This window comes from Brienomyrus brachyistius, unplaced genomic scaffold (assembly GCF_023856365.1).
Source record: "Brienomyrus brachyistius isolate T26 unplaced genomic scaffold, BBRACH_0.4 scaffold49, whole genome shotgun sequence".
Lineage (NCBI taxonomy): Eukaryota > Metazoa > Chordata > Actinopteri > Osteoglossiformes > Mormyridae > Brienomyrus > Brienomyrus brachyistius.
In genome coordinates this window covers 875,981-894,925 of record NW_026042324.1, presented here as the reverse complement: position 1 = coordinate 894,925, position 18,945 = coordinate 875,981, and the positions used below count along the sequence as shown (strand labels likewise).

The window sequence follows — 18,945 nt, the reverse complement described above, 5'->3', positions numbered from 1 at the left end:
GAGGGCAGCTACTCTAATTGATACTTCATTGATCCCTGTGGGGAAATTGTCTTTATGCCTCCCTCAACTTGCTCTTTGTAGAGTAAGCTGTCTGTGAAGGGCAGCCACCTGTTGGGGTGCCCGGAGAGCTGGGGGTTAAGGGCTTTGCTCAAGGACTTGCAGATGTGCTGAGGTTGGGTTTGAACCAGTGACCTTCTGATTACAGGCACACAGGCTTAAAAAAATTACTTTGCCACATGAGTGACATGGGTTTTGGAGATTTTGTTTCCCATTTTAAATGAAAGTTCAGCTATCAGGCAAGATAGTTACTTGATTTCCAGTACTCCTTGTTGTCTTGTGGTCAAGGAATTGTTGATTACAGATAACCTATGTATACTGTAAGTAGGAATCTTCATTTTTTTGTTGATTTTTTTTTTCATTGTGTTAAAGAAAATGACAGACCAGTCTTTTGGGAAATGTAAGGAATACAGTACAGTGGTACCTCAATACTCGAACTCATTAGAACTCGAATTTCTTATAAGTCGAACCAACCAATTTGACAAAAAATGACCTAGAACTAGATCTGAATCTCAGAAGTTGAATCATGAACGCCGACCTGAGATACTGTAACTTGTACGTGCGGGGAAATGAGTCACGCGGCACGTCTCTCAGCGGAAACAAAGGGTAACGCTTCAGTCTCAGCCTCGCATTCGCTGTGATAGCATCGTTTGTTGGTGATAGTGCTTTTTTTATTGAAAATATCAAGTAATACACTGTTATTTATACTGTATCATTTTGGTAGCCATTGCTCACTAAAAAGTTACGCAATAGTTGTACAAATTGTACAACCTAAAAGTTTGCGATTTACAAACAAATCAACGAATACAGAGTAATAATAAAAATAAACAATGAACAGCATGGCATAGTCTAGTGTTGGCGCAGTGTTGGGGCATGGCTTGGGGTAGCATTGGGGTAAATGCTTTATCGTTTTGGAAGCCATTAAGAAAAAAATGTTACACGCGCTGTAATTGTTTTTTTGTTTAAACTTTGCACATTATTTGGATACATTTACTTTCTTACTTTACAAATTTTGATAAATGTGCTTAGATGTGTTTAGTATATGCTCTTCTTGTTTTTTCCGGTTTATTTTGTGTTTAAATGCTAAAAAAAAAAAACATATTTAGGTGTAATTTTTTGGGGCCGGGAACCGATTAATTGGTTTTCCATTACGTTTGAGTTCTGAGGTACCACTGTATATACCCATCTGGTATATTGCACAATCACTCTGGATTGAAAAATAAAATGCTGTGCTCTCTTGTAACTCAGAAAATAGAGCATTGTGCTAACTACCCAAAGCTCAAGAGCTCAAATTCCATGAAGCACACATATGTTATTCCCAGTGGTGTCGCTAAGGCCAACTATTGAGGTACAAGGCCTGAATCTTTTCAGTTGTGCCATATTCCTCAATCTGCCCAAGAAATGTTTTTTATGTTATACTTTTTGCTGTTTTCTTTACTTTCTCCCTGGTTATAACATTTATTACCACAGAGACATTTCCCCTCATATTACAAAGTAGCTTGTAACAGTCATCTCAGAATTGTGACTTTCAGCCAAGGTATTGCTTATGCCTGTGTAAGTCCCATTTTAGTAAGCAAAAACAGGCAACATTAGCCTGGACTAAGAATATTAATTTTTAAATGTGTTGATATACAGTTATAGCTCACAAGTGTGCGTTGTGTGAGGGTTTCACATTGGTCTCTGGCTTTGCCAATCGCACAGTGATGGAAGTAAGCTGTTTTTATAATCTACATTATTAAGATGTTAAGATATAACATTTACATGATATTTACATATTAGGCAGACACTTTTGTCCACAGTGACATATAAGACCAGATTACCAGAGTGAAACTTTGACAGTAAAATCATTTCACCACAATTAAGTAACTAATGATAATTGTAACATTACAAACAAATATACTCTGCCCGGCCAAAAAAAGGTCGTCATTTGAATTTTTTATCGGACCACCTTTAGCTTTGATTTATGGGGCACATTTTTCATGGCATTGTTTCCACAGGCTTATGCAACATCTCACCCTTTATTTTCATCCAGATTTGCATTCATTTCTCACTGAGATCCTGTATTGACAAGTGAGTTGAACCACTCCATAAAGCCTCCTTTATCACATCCCAAAGATCTTCAATGAGGTTAAGGTCACAACTCTGTGATGACCAAGTCATGCGTGAAAATGATTCCTCGTGCTCCCTGAACCACTCTTTCACCATTCGAACCCAATGAATCTAGGCATTCTTCTCCTGGAATATGCCCATTGAAAAAATCAATTTATGATGGATGGAGGTGTAACCTGACCAGTAGATTCAGGTACTCACCTGATTTTACTTTATTGCTGCATAACATTGTTGAGCTGTAATAGTCATATAGTAGTGAATAATAGTGTAGTAGTCATTGGCTCTTAAGTATTTGCTGATATAAGTTTATAGATTCACATGACGACAACTTTTTTTTGCCGGGCAGTGTACTTGAAAGGTGAAATGTCCAGAAAATAAATGTTCTGTTAGACCAGGGGTTTCAAACTCAAATTACCTGGGGGGCCATGGCTACGTAAGAAATCACACAACAAAAACATTCCCATCCTTTTCAGCTTGAAATTTTAAATTCACCTATAAAAACTGCCTGTGATAAATTGAAGGAAGAATGTATGATCTTGGGGCGGCATGGTGGTGCAGTGGTTAGCACTGTTGCCTCACACCTCTGGGACCTGGGTTTGAGTCTCCGCCTGGGTCACATGTGTGTGGAGTTTGCATGTTCTCCCCACGTCGTTGTGGGGTTTCCTCCGGGTACTCCGGTTTCCCCCACAGTCCAAAAACATGCTGAGGCTAATTGGAGTTACTAAATTGCCCGTAGGTGTGCATGTGTGAGTGAATGGTGTGTGAGTGTGCCCTGCGATGGGCTGGCCCCCCGTCCTGGGTTGTTCCCTGCCTCGTGCCCATTGCTTCCGGGATAGGCTCCGGACCCCCTGCGACCCAGTAGGATAAGAGGTTTGGAAAATGGATGGATGGATGTATGATCTCCTCAGAGTGCAACTATTTACTGAACTTCAAAAACAATACAAATAATGTTGTCACATTGTAGTTATGGTGGAAAATCCATGCAGATGAAGGAAACAAAATGGTCTCAACTGTTCTGTTCCAAGAACATATAAATACATGGAATTCATTCTTAACAAATAGGCATTCGGCTAGCTCTGAGGCTCCACTACACTACTAGCATTGTGTACTGTTTTTACAAGAGTAGCTAACAATTTACATTATTGACAAACCATTAGCAAGTTAGATAGACAAACCATGACATTTTAGCCCATTCTGAAGTTCCAACATCATGCACTGAGCTAATAGTTAACTTACCTCGCTATAAAGAAGTGGGTGGTGGTTACAAAGATTAAAGATTAAAACCAAATAACAGCCACATCAGACTTCATCCTCTTAGAAGGCTGGAAAATCTCCACAGTGCTGTAACTGCCTTCCGCCATGTTTTAACTGACAGAAAAGAAACCCACGTTTCATGCTGCGTCTGTGTGCTTGTGTCTGGGAGGCTGAAGTTTTTCAAAGTGCAGTAATTAACCACAGTTTTAATGATAATTACAATTTGAAAAGGTAATACCACTCAGAATTTTTTGTGAAACCAGTAACTATTTCATACCTAGTACAAAGTAAAGATTGATTTGAGGGCTTGATTAAATAGTAAGAGAAAAACATGTTAGGGCTGTATGAAACTGACTTGCAGGCCTATATTTTGAGACCCCTGTTTGAGACCATTCCTTAGCTGTGTGTGTACCTGTGTGTTTATGAGAATGTACTATAAATGTTAAATATGAAGAAATCAGTATCATCAAGGTCAATTTCATAATCTACATTTTTGTCATTGTCTGATGATTATGCATGTCTGTAGTTAAAATTAGAAAAGAAGTTAAATAGGCTATTCCAGGGTCAGTTTGTTTACCTATTCTGAAATTTTACGTTTAGATAAAGTTTAGTTTTGATATAATTTCATTGATCATTGATTTGGACATCACTTTGTTCTCAGGTTCAATTTCTTTATTGATTTTAATGTATAGTATTTTACTGTATGTTACTTTCTGTTTGCACTTTGCATTTTAGATCAGTCAGGGAAGCCAGAGGAGGTTTTAGAAGAGCAGGACAGAGAGGCAGATAATTCAGGCTCTTTAGAAACAGGACCAAAACACACCAGTCTTGTGAAACATGCTCTCACCAACTTTGTACTGAAAAGAAATGTGCTCCTAACCCAAAGCACTCGTATATCAAAGCAAATTTTCCCATTTGAAATAACTGAAACTCAGATGATTTGTTCTACAACTCAAAAATATTCAGAAAAAACGATTAATACAAAATATAAAGTAAAAATACATAAAACAAAGTTCTCTCCATGTCGTCGTGGGGTTTCCTCCCACAGTCCAAAAACATGCTGAGGCTAATTGGAGTTGCAAAATTGCCCGTAGGTGTGCGTGTGAGAGTGAATGGTGTGTGAGTGTGCCCTGCGATGGGCTGGCCCCCCATCCTGGGTTGTTTCCTGCCTCGTGCCCATTGCTTCTGCGATAGGCTCCGGACCCCCCGCGACCCAGTAGGATAAGTGGTTTGGAAAATGGATGGATGGACATAAAACAAATTAACCTGCACTTTACCCCTGAAAAGATCGTGGATGGTGTGAGGGAGATGAGAGAGAGGAGAAGAGGAGGCTTATTTTGTAGGCCGACTTTCACTATAACTAACGGAATCACTGCTGTCTGTTGGCTCACTGGAATCTTTTTCTTTTTGTGCAACTTTAACAGGGATCCTATCCAATGACAGCCGCTTTTGCCTGCTTTCCAATTTCGCGGAAATGTGGACATTGCATTGTTGTTAAACAGATTCATCGCTCGCACTGCTACACCCTTATTCGGGTGGTGCTTTTCTATAAATTTTGATTATACGAGTGAGGCACGCCAACTGAGGGCATGGGAGACGATTGCCCACAATGCCACAGCGAGAGAGAGAGAGAGGGAGAAGAACCATCGGCTCAGTTGTGATCACGTAACGCTTGGCAGACAAAGCGTATACATAATATTTGTATTGCAAGACCTTGTTCGTTTATCAAGTTAAAATTTATTTAAAAATTTTGCTCATCTTGGAAAACACTTGTAAACCAAAGTTACTCATTTTGGTGTTACTGCAAAAGACAAATAAATGCAATATAAATATTTCAACATAAAACTATAAATAATATACATGACATTTTCAAACATGGACATTAAAACATGCACAAAGAATACAAGAAACCACCTAATTGGTGGGGAAAGATTCTGCAAACTAAACTGCTATAGATGAATAAGAATACATTCAGACCTACCTATCATAAAAAGTACTGTAATCACTGAAGTAAAAATGTGATTATTAAATTTTAACATTTCCAGGTGATCCGTTCAGTACTAGAAATAGTACAAGTTGGTGAGTGGTGGAGAAGTATGGATTTTATGGACTGACAAAATAACAGGGTTATGCAAGGAATACAATACCGTATAATTTCAGGCAGCAAAGTGCCATACAAGGAGCTTGTGCGCTCCCCGTGGGAAAAGTTGAACTCTGCTGAACTTTGACCACTGTGCGTTGTGATGTATTATTGCACGACCAATAGAAACAAGCTATCGAACCTGGCCCAGAAATTTAAATGGAGGAGACACTTACATTTTGTGTGCTGAATTCCCACAGCTATATGATACAAGTCTACCATCTTTTAGCATGCAAAATGGAATGTTTTGAAAACCACGCCTACTTTTTTACACTGAACTCTACAGCAAGCGTAGCACATTGAGGGCAAAACGCTGTTTTTTGAAGGGATACACAAACCCCACGACCAGCACAGCATATGCACGTTCGTTCGTTGGAAAAAACGACTTTTTCTACAAGTTTCTCTAAAGTTTTGAGTAAATATTATTAATAATAATATTATTATTATTGTTAATAATAATAATAATAATAATAACCTAAACTTTTCATGAAATGGAATAATCACATCAGTAACACTATTTAATCCCGACTGGGCAATCAATACCCCATACCTCCCCACCCCAGAAAATGTTACTGGGGCAGTGGACCTTAGCTCTGTGTCATGAATTTGGGGTGTCCTGCCATATAAAATCATGTAAATCTAAAACATATCAAATTATTTAAAAAATGAGAAGCCTGTCATCCATTGAATGTGCATTTAACTGTAAAGATCCTTGTTTTAAGGTATTAGCCTTCAATAAAATATTACAAATCATGATTTTATGTGTACCTCTTTCTAGCAATTTTTTAAAACAAAATGAATAAAGTAAGAATGATTCCTCGCCTTTCCCCTCTATCAGCTTCCCCGAGAGACGCTGTTAACTGAATGTTTTGATTTTAGCTGTGAATTCTGGCATTCTGTGCAACATCACAACCAAAGCTCTCATAACCAGGAAGCAATGTTGTCTCTATTAAACCTTTGCTCATACTATTCTCTCTTTTGGGTGCCAAAATACCGCCTGTGGCCTTTTTAAAGAGGTCAGCCTGGTGGTTATCTGGAACCTCTCTTTTGTGCCACGTGGCACCTGCGCTAGTAGGAGCAGGCTTCCTTGTGTCGGGTCCCCCTCCCTGCTCCATTGCAGAAGTACCATTGCACTGGCTTTCTTATGCACGCTGACAATGCTCCCCAGCTGAGTGGGTGAGTAGTGAATAACAATCTCCAGCCTATACAAGAAGTGCAGAAATAAATTGCCAACTTGGAATATATGCCCATGTGACAATGTAGAGTCTGTAAGTGTCAGCGTGAGTGTGTGTCTGTGATTTGGGCGTGTGGATGCAATACCTTGGCTTGCCTGCACACTCTGTTCTGCATGAATGTGGTCCATGTTTTTGTGTAGTTGCATGATTGCATGCGGATGTGTATGTATCTTTACCTGTATGTTGTGTGACAGTGTGAGGTGTGCACATGTGTGTGCGTGTGTGTCTGTGTGTCTGTGTATACACGTGCTCACAGGTGCGTGAGTGTGTGCTCGAGATGTGGGAGTAAGTGTGCGTTGGCTTGCGTTTCAAAATATTATGCAAGTACCTCTCTCTACCTCTCTCTCTCCCTCTCTCTATGTGAGCATGCGTTTCGGGTCTGCCTCTTCTCTGCAGTTCATACATAGATCAAATGTTGCCGTGAACAGCAAGTGAGCAGGCTCGTTGCTAGGGGCAACCAGTCAAATCATCAAACTCCCGTGTTTCAACCTGAGCTGTGATGCACTTATACTTTGTAGTAGTCCTTTATTCCTGGCCATTTAAATACCATCCATCCATCTGTCCATCCATCTTGTCACCACTTATCCTGGTTAGTGTTGCAGGGACCTTTAGATACCTCTTTGGCATTTTTACATTTCACAGTCAAGCACATTACATTCCGTTATTCCACCTGCAGCAGGGATCTCCGTAAGAAGAATAGCTTAATATTCAAAGTCCTAACATAGCTTTTAATAAATTTACTATGAGGACTGCTGAACATCTGTCACATCAGACCAATAAGCTGTGTTATGTAAACATGATCTCTTTTAGGTCCTCACTAAACCCAGTGTATTCCCGGAATGAGACACACGGCTTCGGTTCGGTTAGGGGGAGCAGTAACAGCAGTAGCCATTAAAACCTGCATGTCTTTTTTGCTAAATAAATGCCTGTGTATCTGAGTTTGGCCTTGACTCGAGCAGTCATCTGACACAGCTGGAAGTAGTAGTGTTCATATTTCATATTTAGTAGTGTTCATATTTCTTTAATTCCTGGGTCTTATGCAATATGACAAAGAATTGTGAATTATTTACATCTCACATGCATTTTCTATGGCGTCTCCCATCCTTCATCGCTATGAAGAGCACCACCACATTGGGATCACCCACACCACCTTTGTGTACTGTAGTCTGACATTGGCTTCAGGTAGGTCAGCTTTTCTGACAGTAGTGTGCCTGCCATGATTGAGGAGCCATCATGAACAGAAGGACAGGCCAGCTCATCCTACAAATGCAGAGCCCCTCTAGCAGCTCCCAGACCATATGGGGCACTCAGTCTCTGTTTTAATCGCATTTCTCTACCAGTACGAATTAAGACTTCACAATACAGATTTTTTTTTTCACAGATTTGTGTGCGTTCTGCCCATGATCGAAACAGTTGCCTAGCAACCTAATGATGAGCGCAGCCTTGAGAACTGGATGAATAATGTCATCCCGATTAACACAGGCTGAACCAAAGTGCTTCAAGGAAGGGGGGAATATGGGGCCAGGAGATGATATGTGTGTGCCCCACATCTTACTGGCCAGTCTTTGCATTCGTCTTAAACAGTTATATAAGCGTGAGGATGCCCTGCACCAGAGCTGCTATGGGAAAATGCCTGTGTTTGGTGGATCAGAGGGCAAGAGCTGGCCAACTGGGCTTCTGGAGAGCAGTGGCTCCTAGCAACCTGCTTCACTGCTGCCTGTCAGCTGCAGTTCCTGGGATGAGACCAGCTCTGGCTGCCTGGCTGCATCATGTCTGTGCTGCCTTCCAGTGGAGATCGGTCTGCTCTGTCTGCCTATTTTATTTTGGTTCCAGTACACGAGTGTGTTTGTGCGTGAGTGTGTATCCAGGGGATCCATGTGTGACCATTTCCTGTGTGTCTGTGTATGTGCATTTGCTGTTTCCAGCATGCATCAGTCTGTTACAGCAATACTAGTATGATAAATACATTTTCCCTCATACTCATTTACTACAAGCAATATCAAATTTGCAAAGAATGAAAAAGGTATTGAATAATTACAAGATTGATTGATCCCAGCTGAAATAAAATCCATTCTGCATTTAACCTGTGGCTTGTCAGAGAGCTGCTGCTGTTAGCTAGACATGAAAGATCGTTTGTGTTTGACTGGCACATGCCTTCCAGGATACTGCTGGCCAGAAGCAGAAACATGACTGCTATGATAAGGAAACACTGATCCCTCCCTTCACTTCATACACAAAACTGTCTAGTCAGCAACTTTCTGGGTGTGAGCTCATGTTGCTCTATGGGTGAAAGTAGCTAAGGGCCACTTTTGTGTGTCCATAACGCAAACCCTCCTTCTTCAAAATGGAAAACCATTCATCCATCATATTTACCAATTACTTAACACTGTATTCTCTCTGAGACTCTCATGTAAGTTTGTCTTAGTGACTATCATCACCATATTATTTGCCTTTCTTTCAGCTATTTGTGTTAAATCTTTTATTGCAGTTCTCTTTCTCCATTTCTTACTCCTCATTTTGCATCAATGCCCATGAAAGGTTTCTCACAGAGTTTTTTTGCATACTAGGAAGGTTCTCTTTCCATCATACCACCTTTTCTGCAGACATATATGGTGAGGGCCAAAGGTTGAGGGCTGGGACTCTGCACATAGCTCACTGCCTGTCAAGATATGCAGTGCTCCCCTAATCCTCTCAGGATCGCTCTGGGATCTCACCCACTGCCTGTCAGTATATGCAGTGCTCCCCTAATCCTCGCAGGATCGCTCTGGGATCTCACCCACTGCCTGTCAGGATATGCAGTGCTCCCCTAATCCTCGCAGGATCGCTCTGGGATCTCACCCACTGCCTGTCAGGATATGCAGTGCTCCCCTAATCCTCGCAGGATCGCTCTGGGATCTCACCCACTGCCTGTCAGGATATGCAGTGCTCCCCTAATCCTCGCAGGATCGCTCTGGGATCTCACCCACTGCCTGTCAGGATATGCAGTGCTCCCCTAATCCTCGCAGGATCGCTCTGGGATCTCACCCACTGCCTGTCAGGATATGCAGTGCTCCCCTAATCCTCGCAGGATCGCTCTGGGATCTCACCCACTGCCTGTCAGGATATGCAGTGCTCCCCTAATCCTCGCAGGATCGCTCTGGGATCTCACCCACTGCCTGTCAGGATATGCAGTGCTCCCCTAATCCTAGCAGGATCACCCTGGGATCTCACCCACTGGCTCTTGTTTCCAGGTCACCATTTCAACAAATGTGCTTATTATACTTTTCATAATTCTATCTAAAATAAATATTCACACTGTACTTCTCCCCAACTAGCAGCATCAAACCCTTTGATTTGTGCCAGAAGGGCTCCTGTGTGGAAAATAGCATTGGGTAGCAGGGGAGTAAGAAGCGGTATGAACAGGTTTGGGATGAGAGCAGTGCTTGTTCATAGCCCTCTTTAGCTTCTCCTCACATCCTTACCCAGCTGTCAGCAACAAAAGCAAGGTCTCAATAAGCAGGAGCACATATCTTTGCTCTTTTGCAGAACATACCAACCAGATTTAGTTTTGTAGTGTTATATTTAATGGATAAATTTCTTTTATCTAAAGATTTTACTTTTAATGCCAAGCTCTTTTATGGAATAGGCCAGACAGCTACCATAAGTCATATGTACATTCTTCATATGTTTCTCATATATACGTTATAAATAAAAGATAAATGACCATTAATTTGACCCCTGCTGCTACAGAGTAAAGACACTGTTCTCTCTCAGTGAGGCTTGTCTTGTAATAGGTATAATAAGTAGCAAACCTCCTCCCAGTTGGCCTGCTGATGCCATGGGATTGACCATACACCTCTTCATGTGTCTTCTGATGGTCTGTGTCATGGAGTTACGACATGTGGCACACAGACTGCAAATTGCTGTTGGGGGAATCAGCCACTCCTGCTTGACGGCGTCTGCCACAGGACTGTCTGTGATCCAGTTGTCATGATGCTGCAGTCGTCATGAGCATCTTGTCCCTGAAGCTCTGCACCAATAAAATGGCATGTGAGCCTGCATTTGGCTAGCTGAATCTCTAGCCAGAAACCCAGGTCTCTCTGTGATTGACTAGTAAGGCCCAATGGGATTGTGAGAGTGAAAGAGGTAGCTGGATGGGTTCAGTTTCATACCTCTGTATTTTCTGGTGTATTTTCAACCTCTTTAGCATTAGCTACAACAAACTATTCGAGTAGCAAAGATGTAGCATTGTTTGCTGTAATCGTACTAAAAATATATAGTTGTATATATATGTGTATGTATTTAAATTAGTGCTTTTGAAAACCATATCTTCTATTGCTTTTATTGTAATTCATCATGTTAGTTGAGCAATTACATTGTTAATTACATTGCAATCTAATGGCATGCAAAGGCTTCTATAAATCATATATAGACCAATAACAGTGAGGTGAGAAGGTCTTTTGATTTTATATTCTCAGAGGTCAGCAGATATAAGAAGTGAATTTGCACCTAGTTCTTATTGATCACCTCCATCTTGAGCATTTCAGCATTGCCACTTGATCCAGATCGTGGTGAAATGAACTCTGGCTCCCAAAATCTGCTGAAGGTATAACAGCAGTTTCACAAATATGTAAAGCACACACAATGGTGCTCTGTGACACTGCGGAATTCTCACTCCCCATTGTGGCTGTGAAGCACACAGCCCTCACTCCCCAGTGTGGCTGTGAAGCACATAGCTCTCACTCCTCATTGTGGCTGTGAAGCACATACTTTAGCCCTCACTCCTCAGTGTGGCTGTGAAGCACATACTTTAGCCCTCACTCCTCAGTGTGGCTGTGAAGCACATACTTTAGCCCTCACTCCTCAGTGTTGCTGTGAAGCACATACTTTAGCCCTCACTCCTCAGTGTGGCTGTGAAGCACATACTTTAGCCCTCACTCCTCAGTGTTGCTGTGAATCACATACTTTAGCCCTCACTCCTCAGTGTGGCTGTGAAGCACATACTTTAGCCCTCACTCCTCAGTGTGGCTGTGAAGCACATACTTTAGCCCTCACTCCTCAGTGTGGCTGTGAAGCACATACTTTAGCCCTCACTCCTCAGTGTTGCTGTGAAGCACATACTTTAGCCCTCACTCCTCAGTGTTGCTGTGAAGCACATACTTTAGCCCTCACTCCTCAGTGTGGCTGTGAAGCACATACTTTAGCCCTCACTCCTCAGTGTTGCTGTGAAGCACATACTTTAGCCCTCACTCCTCAGTGTGGCTGTGAAGCACATACTTTAGCCCTCACTCCTCAGTGTGGCTGTGAAGCACATACTTTAGCCCTCACTCCTCAGTGTTGCTGTGAAGCACATACTTTAGCCCTCACTCCTCAGTGTGGCTGTGAAGCACATACTGTAGCCCTCACTCCTCAGTGTGGCTGTGAAGCACATACTTTAGCCCTCATTCCTCAGTGTTGCTGTGAAGCACATAGCCCTCACTCCTCAGTGTGGCTGTGAAGCACATACTGTAGCCCTCACTCCTCAGTGTGGCTGTGAAGCACATACTTTAGCCCTCATTCCTCAGTGTTGCTGTGAAGCACATACTTTAGCCCTCACTCCTCAGTGTGGCTGTGAAGCACATAGCCCGTTAGCATCCCGAGCAGTGGCTCAGTGTTTCAGGTCACTATGGTTCTGCATGCTGGAAGGAAACTATTCTTGAATACTTAAGTGATCAAGTTCATTCCCTGAGCAAGAGCATGTTTGTCTGAGAATTTGTATTGGCTGGAAGCAGCTCTTTTTCACGCTGCTACTGCATTTAGAGAATCATGACATTTACAGACTGGACAGCTCATGCGAAGGTTGTGTTGAGGGTGCTGCCCTCCACTGGCTGTATCGATAACAGAAAAAATACCATTTTTACATTATCAATTTGTGCAATGTAAACTGTGCCGAAACACCATTGAGACAAATGATTGTAATTCTGATAAAATGTGTTGAAATAACACAGTATTTATCATGCAAAATTCGTATAACCTCTAGTAAGAGGTCACAATATATGAATGCAAAGTTCACATACGTATCGCACATGCAGTATAAAGGAAATTAGAAAAACTATCCTACCGACTCTCATTTAATACAATTATTGAGTCTTAATCCCCCAAAAAAAGATAAATGGATTAAATGGATTTTTTCTTTTTCCTAAAAAAAAAAACAGATGGAGGGGTGGCACATTCAGAAGTTGTGCACACAGACAGGGGATTGGCCTGTAAGGCTTGTAAAGGACTGGTCATGTGTAGAGCACGGGAGTCACGGAGGTGTCCATCTGTCAGCTTCCCTTGATCTACTAAACCTGGCACATGCTGGTGCTTGGAGAGGAAATGGAGGCGCTGAATGTTGGGTCGTTGGATAAGGCTTAACACATGGGATGATCAGTACCTTCTTTCAAGCAAATCACAGCGAAAGACAGACTAAACAGGCTGGCTGCACTCTTCTGGCATGTCTGTATTTTCAGTTTGATTTCCAGTGCAGTTTGTCTTTTCAATAAATCATTCAAGTAATGAAGAGTGAAGCTGTTTAATGGATGGGTTTTCTTGAGAATTGGTGCTGTAAGAAGTCTTCTCTAGTTTTTTGTGTGGCTTTAAATCAATATTCACTTTCAAAAGAAAAAAATAAATAAGAACTTGTTAATATGTCTTAATATTTATGTTATACGTTACACAGTTCTTATATTGTAATTTGTCCCTCCATGTCATTATTATTTGTTATATATTTGTTTTTTTTCTGAAGTTGAATAGCAACTTTTTGGTAACTTAGTGAATGATAAAACAACATTAAATTTTAAATATTCTTGAACCAGTGACTGTACAGATTCCGTCATGCAACGATTGATCTTTTTGTATATGATGTATATTAAATTTCTGTGTGTGGCCTTGGCAATGTGAACAGTGGTGGCTGCCCCCTTTGGTACCCTGTGTAAATAACTGCCTGTTTGCCCTGCCTTTCCTCCAGGGGTACAGAGAGTGCAGCCCCAGCCTCAGGTACACAGCGGAACACCATGGTCACCTTCGCCATCCGGCCTGGCACCGGCCAGCCTGCCCCCTCCCCGGGCCGGCAACCAGAGAGCATGCCGACCCAGCACCGTGCCCCCAGCCCCGTCATGTCTCCACCGGACTCAGGCTCCGGCCGCGCCTCCTCACTGCCAGCCTCTGCCTCCTCACCCACCCTGACGGACGTGTTCGGCCTGCCCACACCACCCATCACGGGCGAGCGTTTCAGCCTGGGCTCGGGTCGCAGCCGCTCACCCTCCCCGCTGACTCTCATCCAGGCCGTCTCCAACAAGCCTTTCGCCACCAAGCCAGTTGTCCTGTGGACCAAGCATGATGTAGCAGATTGGCTGGAGAGCCTCAACTTGGCTGAGCACAAGGACGCCTTTATGGACAATGAGATTGAGGGGACCCATTTACCGAACCTCCAGAAAGAAGACCTCATAGACTTAGGGGTGACTCGAGTTGGCCATCGAATGAATATAGAAAGAGCATTGAAACTCCTATTAGATAGATAAGAGAGGGTGACCTTTCTTGAAAGGACTGCTCTCTTCGTTCATTTTTTCTTTTTTTTCCAACTTCTATCAAGTCTGTAATTATATTCCCATTGTGCTCTCGTCTGAGAATAGGAATCATCACATCCTAAAGAACTGCGTTTTTGAAATAACCCAAGCAGTTCCTCAATAAGCACAAGAGTTCTCTTGATTCTGAGTGATCAGCACGTGGCCCGGCCCTCCCCGCGAGCCCCTGGAGCCGAGGAGGGCGGTTCTTTTTAGTGACAAACCTGTAATAGAGACTAATCGCTTTGGAATATAAGGACTTTTTAAATCAGCTTCATTTGGATGCACCCAAACCAGCAGAGCTGGGATTTCATTTTCTATCTTTGCTAGAATTTCTTCAGAGAATATTTCTTCAGAAAAAGGGGTTATATTGATTGATGCATCAGCTGTGTAGAAAAAAAAAACATCTTGCTTCTCACGCATTTCTCTGGAAAGAAGATAGTTGAAGTATTTGCTCAGTTGTCGTCATCATTTCTTTCAGAGCACACGAGCAGTCCCAGAATTGATGTTTCTACTTGAAAATTAAACCTCCTCTTAATATTTTGCACCTATTTCACACCTATAGGGGCACAATTGTAGCAAGCAGTCATGTTTGTAAGCTGTCATTTGCTTTCAACTTTTTCTTTTTGGAAATATGGTAAATTTTGATTTAGTTGAATTCAGTATATCTATATGAGTTGTCTGAAAGGTGTAAAATGTATATTAATCATTATTGTCTTCCATGCAAGTGCAGGTGAGTCAGAGTGAATGCCAAGGGCTGACCCTCTCTTATTTCAGAATTCCCCCAGCCCAGTCCAGCCCAGCCCAGCCCAGCCCAGTCCTGCCCCCACCCCACATCCACAAAAGAACGTGCCAGATTACCGAAGAGAGCAGTGTTCCTCTTGATTCAGCAACATTCTTTCAGCCATTGATTCCGTTAGTTTGGTCTGATCTTTAACAGTAGGTCTTTTAGTCCTCGATGGAGGCATTATCTGAAGAGACTATTTCTATGTTAATCCTTAGCTCTGAACTGTTGCTCTGTGTTAGAGGTTTTTAGAGAGAAAAAGTTCTAAGATGAACACTTATCAAGGTTCGGAAAACACATATTTTAGCACTGCATTTGGGAAGTGCAAGAACCAATCCTGTGTTTTGTTTTCTTTTTCTAAATCTGGAAGAGAAGCAACAGACTGATACTGTGCTGTATGGCTGCAGTGTGTGAATTGTTTAGAGATGTTTTGCTGCTATAACAACATTTCAAGTTACATAAATATGTGTACATATACAGAGAACACTATGTGTATGTATTAATTCAAATCGGGAAAATTAGTATTTGTTTTTGGGGGGGGTAGCGATACAGGAAGCAGGTGAACAATTGTCTTCTCATTGTTGCCTCAGAAGTTTCACGCAAAGAAGGCCCTTGTACCTGGCCTCCAGGGATGAAGAGGGGAAATCATCTTTTCATCTCAGGGTGTGGCAAGTTGCGAAGGTCCCAGTGGGTTTTCATTGGCTGTCACCTATCTTCCTTCTTTTTCACCCATAATAGGTTTATTATTTTTTAACTTAGCGGGATGGATATATTGGACGCTTGTTTTATTTTCAGTATTGGTTTGGCAAAGCAAAAGGTCAGAACATTTGTTTAATATGAAGAATTACCAGATGTCTGTAATCTGCTACAAAGAACAGCTGTAAACGCATGTATTAGAGAATGTAGACCAGTTGCTTTTTAAACCAATGTTAAACGTAGAAGGAGCCGGCGGTACTGAACTTTAATGGATACTTAATAAATGAGAGTTAAGATATGTTTATTCTCATTTACTGGAAGAGTGTAGTTTTGACATTGCAGTTCTTGAATGTTTTGAGAACTGATTTCATCCATTCATCCATCTTCCAGCCACTTGTCCTGGACAGGGTTGCAGGGAGGAATGTTTTCAAAATACCAGAAATATTATAAATTACAAAAGAGGAACAAAAGGTTTTATTAAAACGTATTAATCTGTTGTGGAACCAACTCCAGAGCACAATAAAGCAGTCCAAAAACTGTCGCCATCAGAACTGTTCTTTGAAAGCAAATGAGGGTGAAAGTGTCTGTGTTTAATTTTCCAAACCAGTGCCAACAGGAGTGTCTGCTGGAACTCCTCTGATGGGGGTCTGTACCCAGTGAATGGTGGTGGTGGGGGGGGCTATTTTTGTGCAGTTTACGGTATTTATGCCCCCTCCATGACAGGACTGAACTGTTGACGTTAACATGCCTGAGCTGTATGAATGGATGAGGTAGATATATACATATATAAATGTTACATAAAATTATATATAAATACAAAATAATTATCCGAAAAATTAAGGGAATACAGACCTCCTTTAAGAAGACTTATAGGAGCTAAGCTGCTAATTCTATCATTTTTAAATAGATATTATTTTAAAACAGAGCTTCAGAGAAAAGCACAGTATTTTTCATGATTTATATAGAATTATATGAAATTTTATAAACTACATAAAGTATGGTTTGTCAAAAATTTATCAGATTTATGAATTACCAGTTAAGCAATATTTATATGAAATGGATCTGCAAGACATTTTCAAAGTTGCAGATCCTCTCATATAATATCAAAAATTGACCTATTTTAATTTTGAGGAAAAGAAATGTAATGAATGGCTCCATATCCACTTGAGAAATTGACACTTAGAAATAAGATCAAATGGTCACCTGCCTCTGTTACATATTGTAATTACATTTTGAAAATGCTTAGTTTGTGTATAATGTGTGTATAAATTACCAAAATCTCACAGGCTGTAAATTTATATATAACCTCTCAGGCCACTTTATAGCAAACGGTCTGAGCACACTTGTTACGGTAACATATATTTAAATAAAAATGACTAGATGTGACTGTTGACAAATTGATTTTATGGAACTACATATCACTAAGCTAATACATTTGTGGAACTAACATTAGAGCTAAATAGTGGAGTTTTTAAAAAGAAAAAAGGAAAAAAAAATGCTAAAGGCATCACCCAGTGAATTAGGCTTTGTTGCCAGCTGTGGGCGAACCACCACCAGTCGTCTCAAATCGATTTCCTCTTAGAGATCAGCTCCAATTTGGTTTCCTCTTTCTTTTCCTTTATAATTCTTCATAGATATTAAGGTGTTTCTCGCTCTACTTTGTGTAAAAACTTGTGTTCATGATATCTATGTTGCTGTAATTTTGTGCTACAAAATCCTATTCTTTAGAGTTAATTATTGAAATAAAAGAGAGACATTCATGTTAAAATGCACTTTCCCCAAAATCCTCAATACTCTTGTATGGCAACCAAAATTTACTGTAAGAAATAAATATAATATTGCACTATGGTTGTATTTCTTTAATGGGTCTTTTATCAGTTTATAGTCTCTATAGAAAATTGGATGATATTTTTAGTTCAAATTCTGCTTTGTTTCTGTGACGCCAGTTCCTCACTGTACGCAGCCCATTCATATGGAATATGTACACGTATCTCCAGTACCTGTGATCTGTCTGAGGATAAACACTGCAGTGCTTATTAAGTTTTTTTTCTTTCCATGCTTTATGGTTTTACAACATTGACTCAGTGCAATCAGTTTTTGCAATAATTTTGTTTTTCATATATGTAACTAGATCACTTTGTAGAGTCTGAATCAGAAATTCAAAACATTTTAAGGTATAATAAGGGGTGAATACTTTTAATAGGCACTATGTGATGCATATAGTAGTACTTCTCTTCATAGGAGAGTTTATATGTCCTGATCATTAACGGCCTTAAGACATTCAAAAAATATCAGTCATAGAGGATGAACTGCAGTGGTATACAGACTTCAGCAGCTTACATGGTTCCGTTTCCTATGCCACTGTAACTATATTAGTAAAAATAACCTGTTGTGCTGAACATGATGACTAAAATGGACAAAGACTTACTGCAAACACTCAGCAGCCAGTAAATCAGCATAACAGTAATGTTCAGAGTTCAGTGTGACAAAATTGTGCCTTGGTGGTTTTGTTTTCAGAACTACGGTAAATGTAATGTTTTTCATGTTGCTAAAAATAAAGTCTCCCTCGATCCCAATCTAGTCCTCCAGCTAACCGGCTCCCCTGGAATTTTCAGGGGCATGAGCATTTTTCCAGGTGGCTGATGGGTATTTGGGCTGACAAAACATTGTGGGGGATCTTCTCCCGTCAGAAAAATCTTTCGGCAAAAGTCATCACCAGGGAACCAAAGTCCACAGCCAATTTTGAATCCCAATCCAAGCGTGCCGGCTAGGATTCAGTGCCTGTGATCAGGTCACCTGTGGCTGGAAGAGTAATGCCCTTGGAGATACATTCCCCCATTGCTGCAGCAGCATGGCCTGACCCTGTACTGTGACCCCCAAGTCTGCCGTCTCACCTGTATGTGTGTTGGTGTCACTCGTGGAAAAGATGATGTGCAGGATGAATAGAGTATCACGGTTCTGCTCATTTATATGGAATAGGCTGCACAGTCTGAATGTGCTCGTCTCCACTTGGAACAGAAACATGTGACCAGCCTCAAGATTGCAATCAAAATACTATTAAATTTAAGAGGGGATGCAGTACTTTGCGGCAGAAGCATAATTTCTGTT

General features: G+C 41.1%; 1 protein-coding gene across 9 annotated transcripts in view; it reads left to right on the top strand.

Annotated features, from left to right (window-relative positions):
• LOC125723477 (SH3 and multiple ankyrin repeat domains protein 2-like) overlaps positions 1-17,685 on the top strand; it is a 205,170-nt gene extending 187,485 nt beyond the window's left edge. For 8 of the 9 annotated variants that reach the window (XM_049000085.1, XM_049000083.1, XM_049000082.1 and 5 more), the window contains one exon: positions 13,763-17,685. In XM_049000085.1, coding sequence (XP_048856042.1) covers positions 13,763-14,315 — 553 coding nt within the window. In that variant the 3' untranslated portion in view covers positions 14,316-17,685. Of the gene's footprint in view, positions 1-12,968; positions 13,395-13,762 lie in introns of those variants that run through there. The other variant, XM_049000086.1, reaches the window with a different exon arrangement.
• Positions 17,686-18,945: the final 1,260 nt, after the last annotated feature.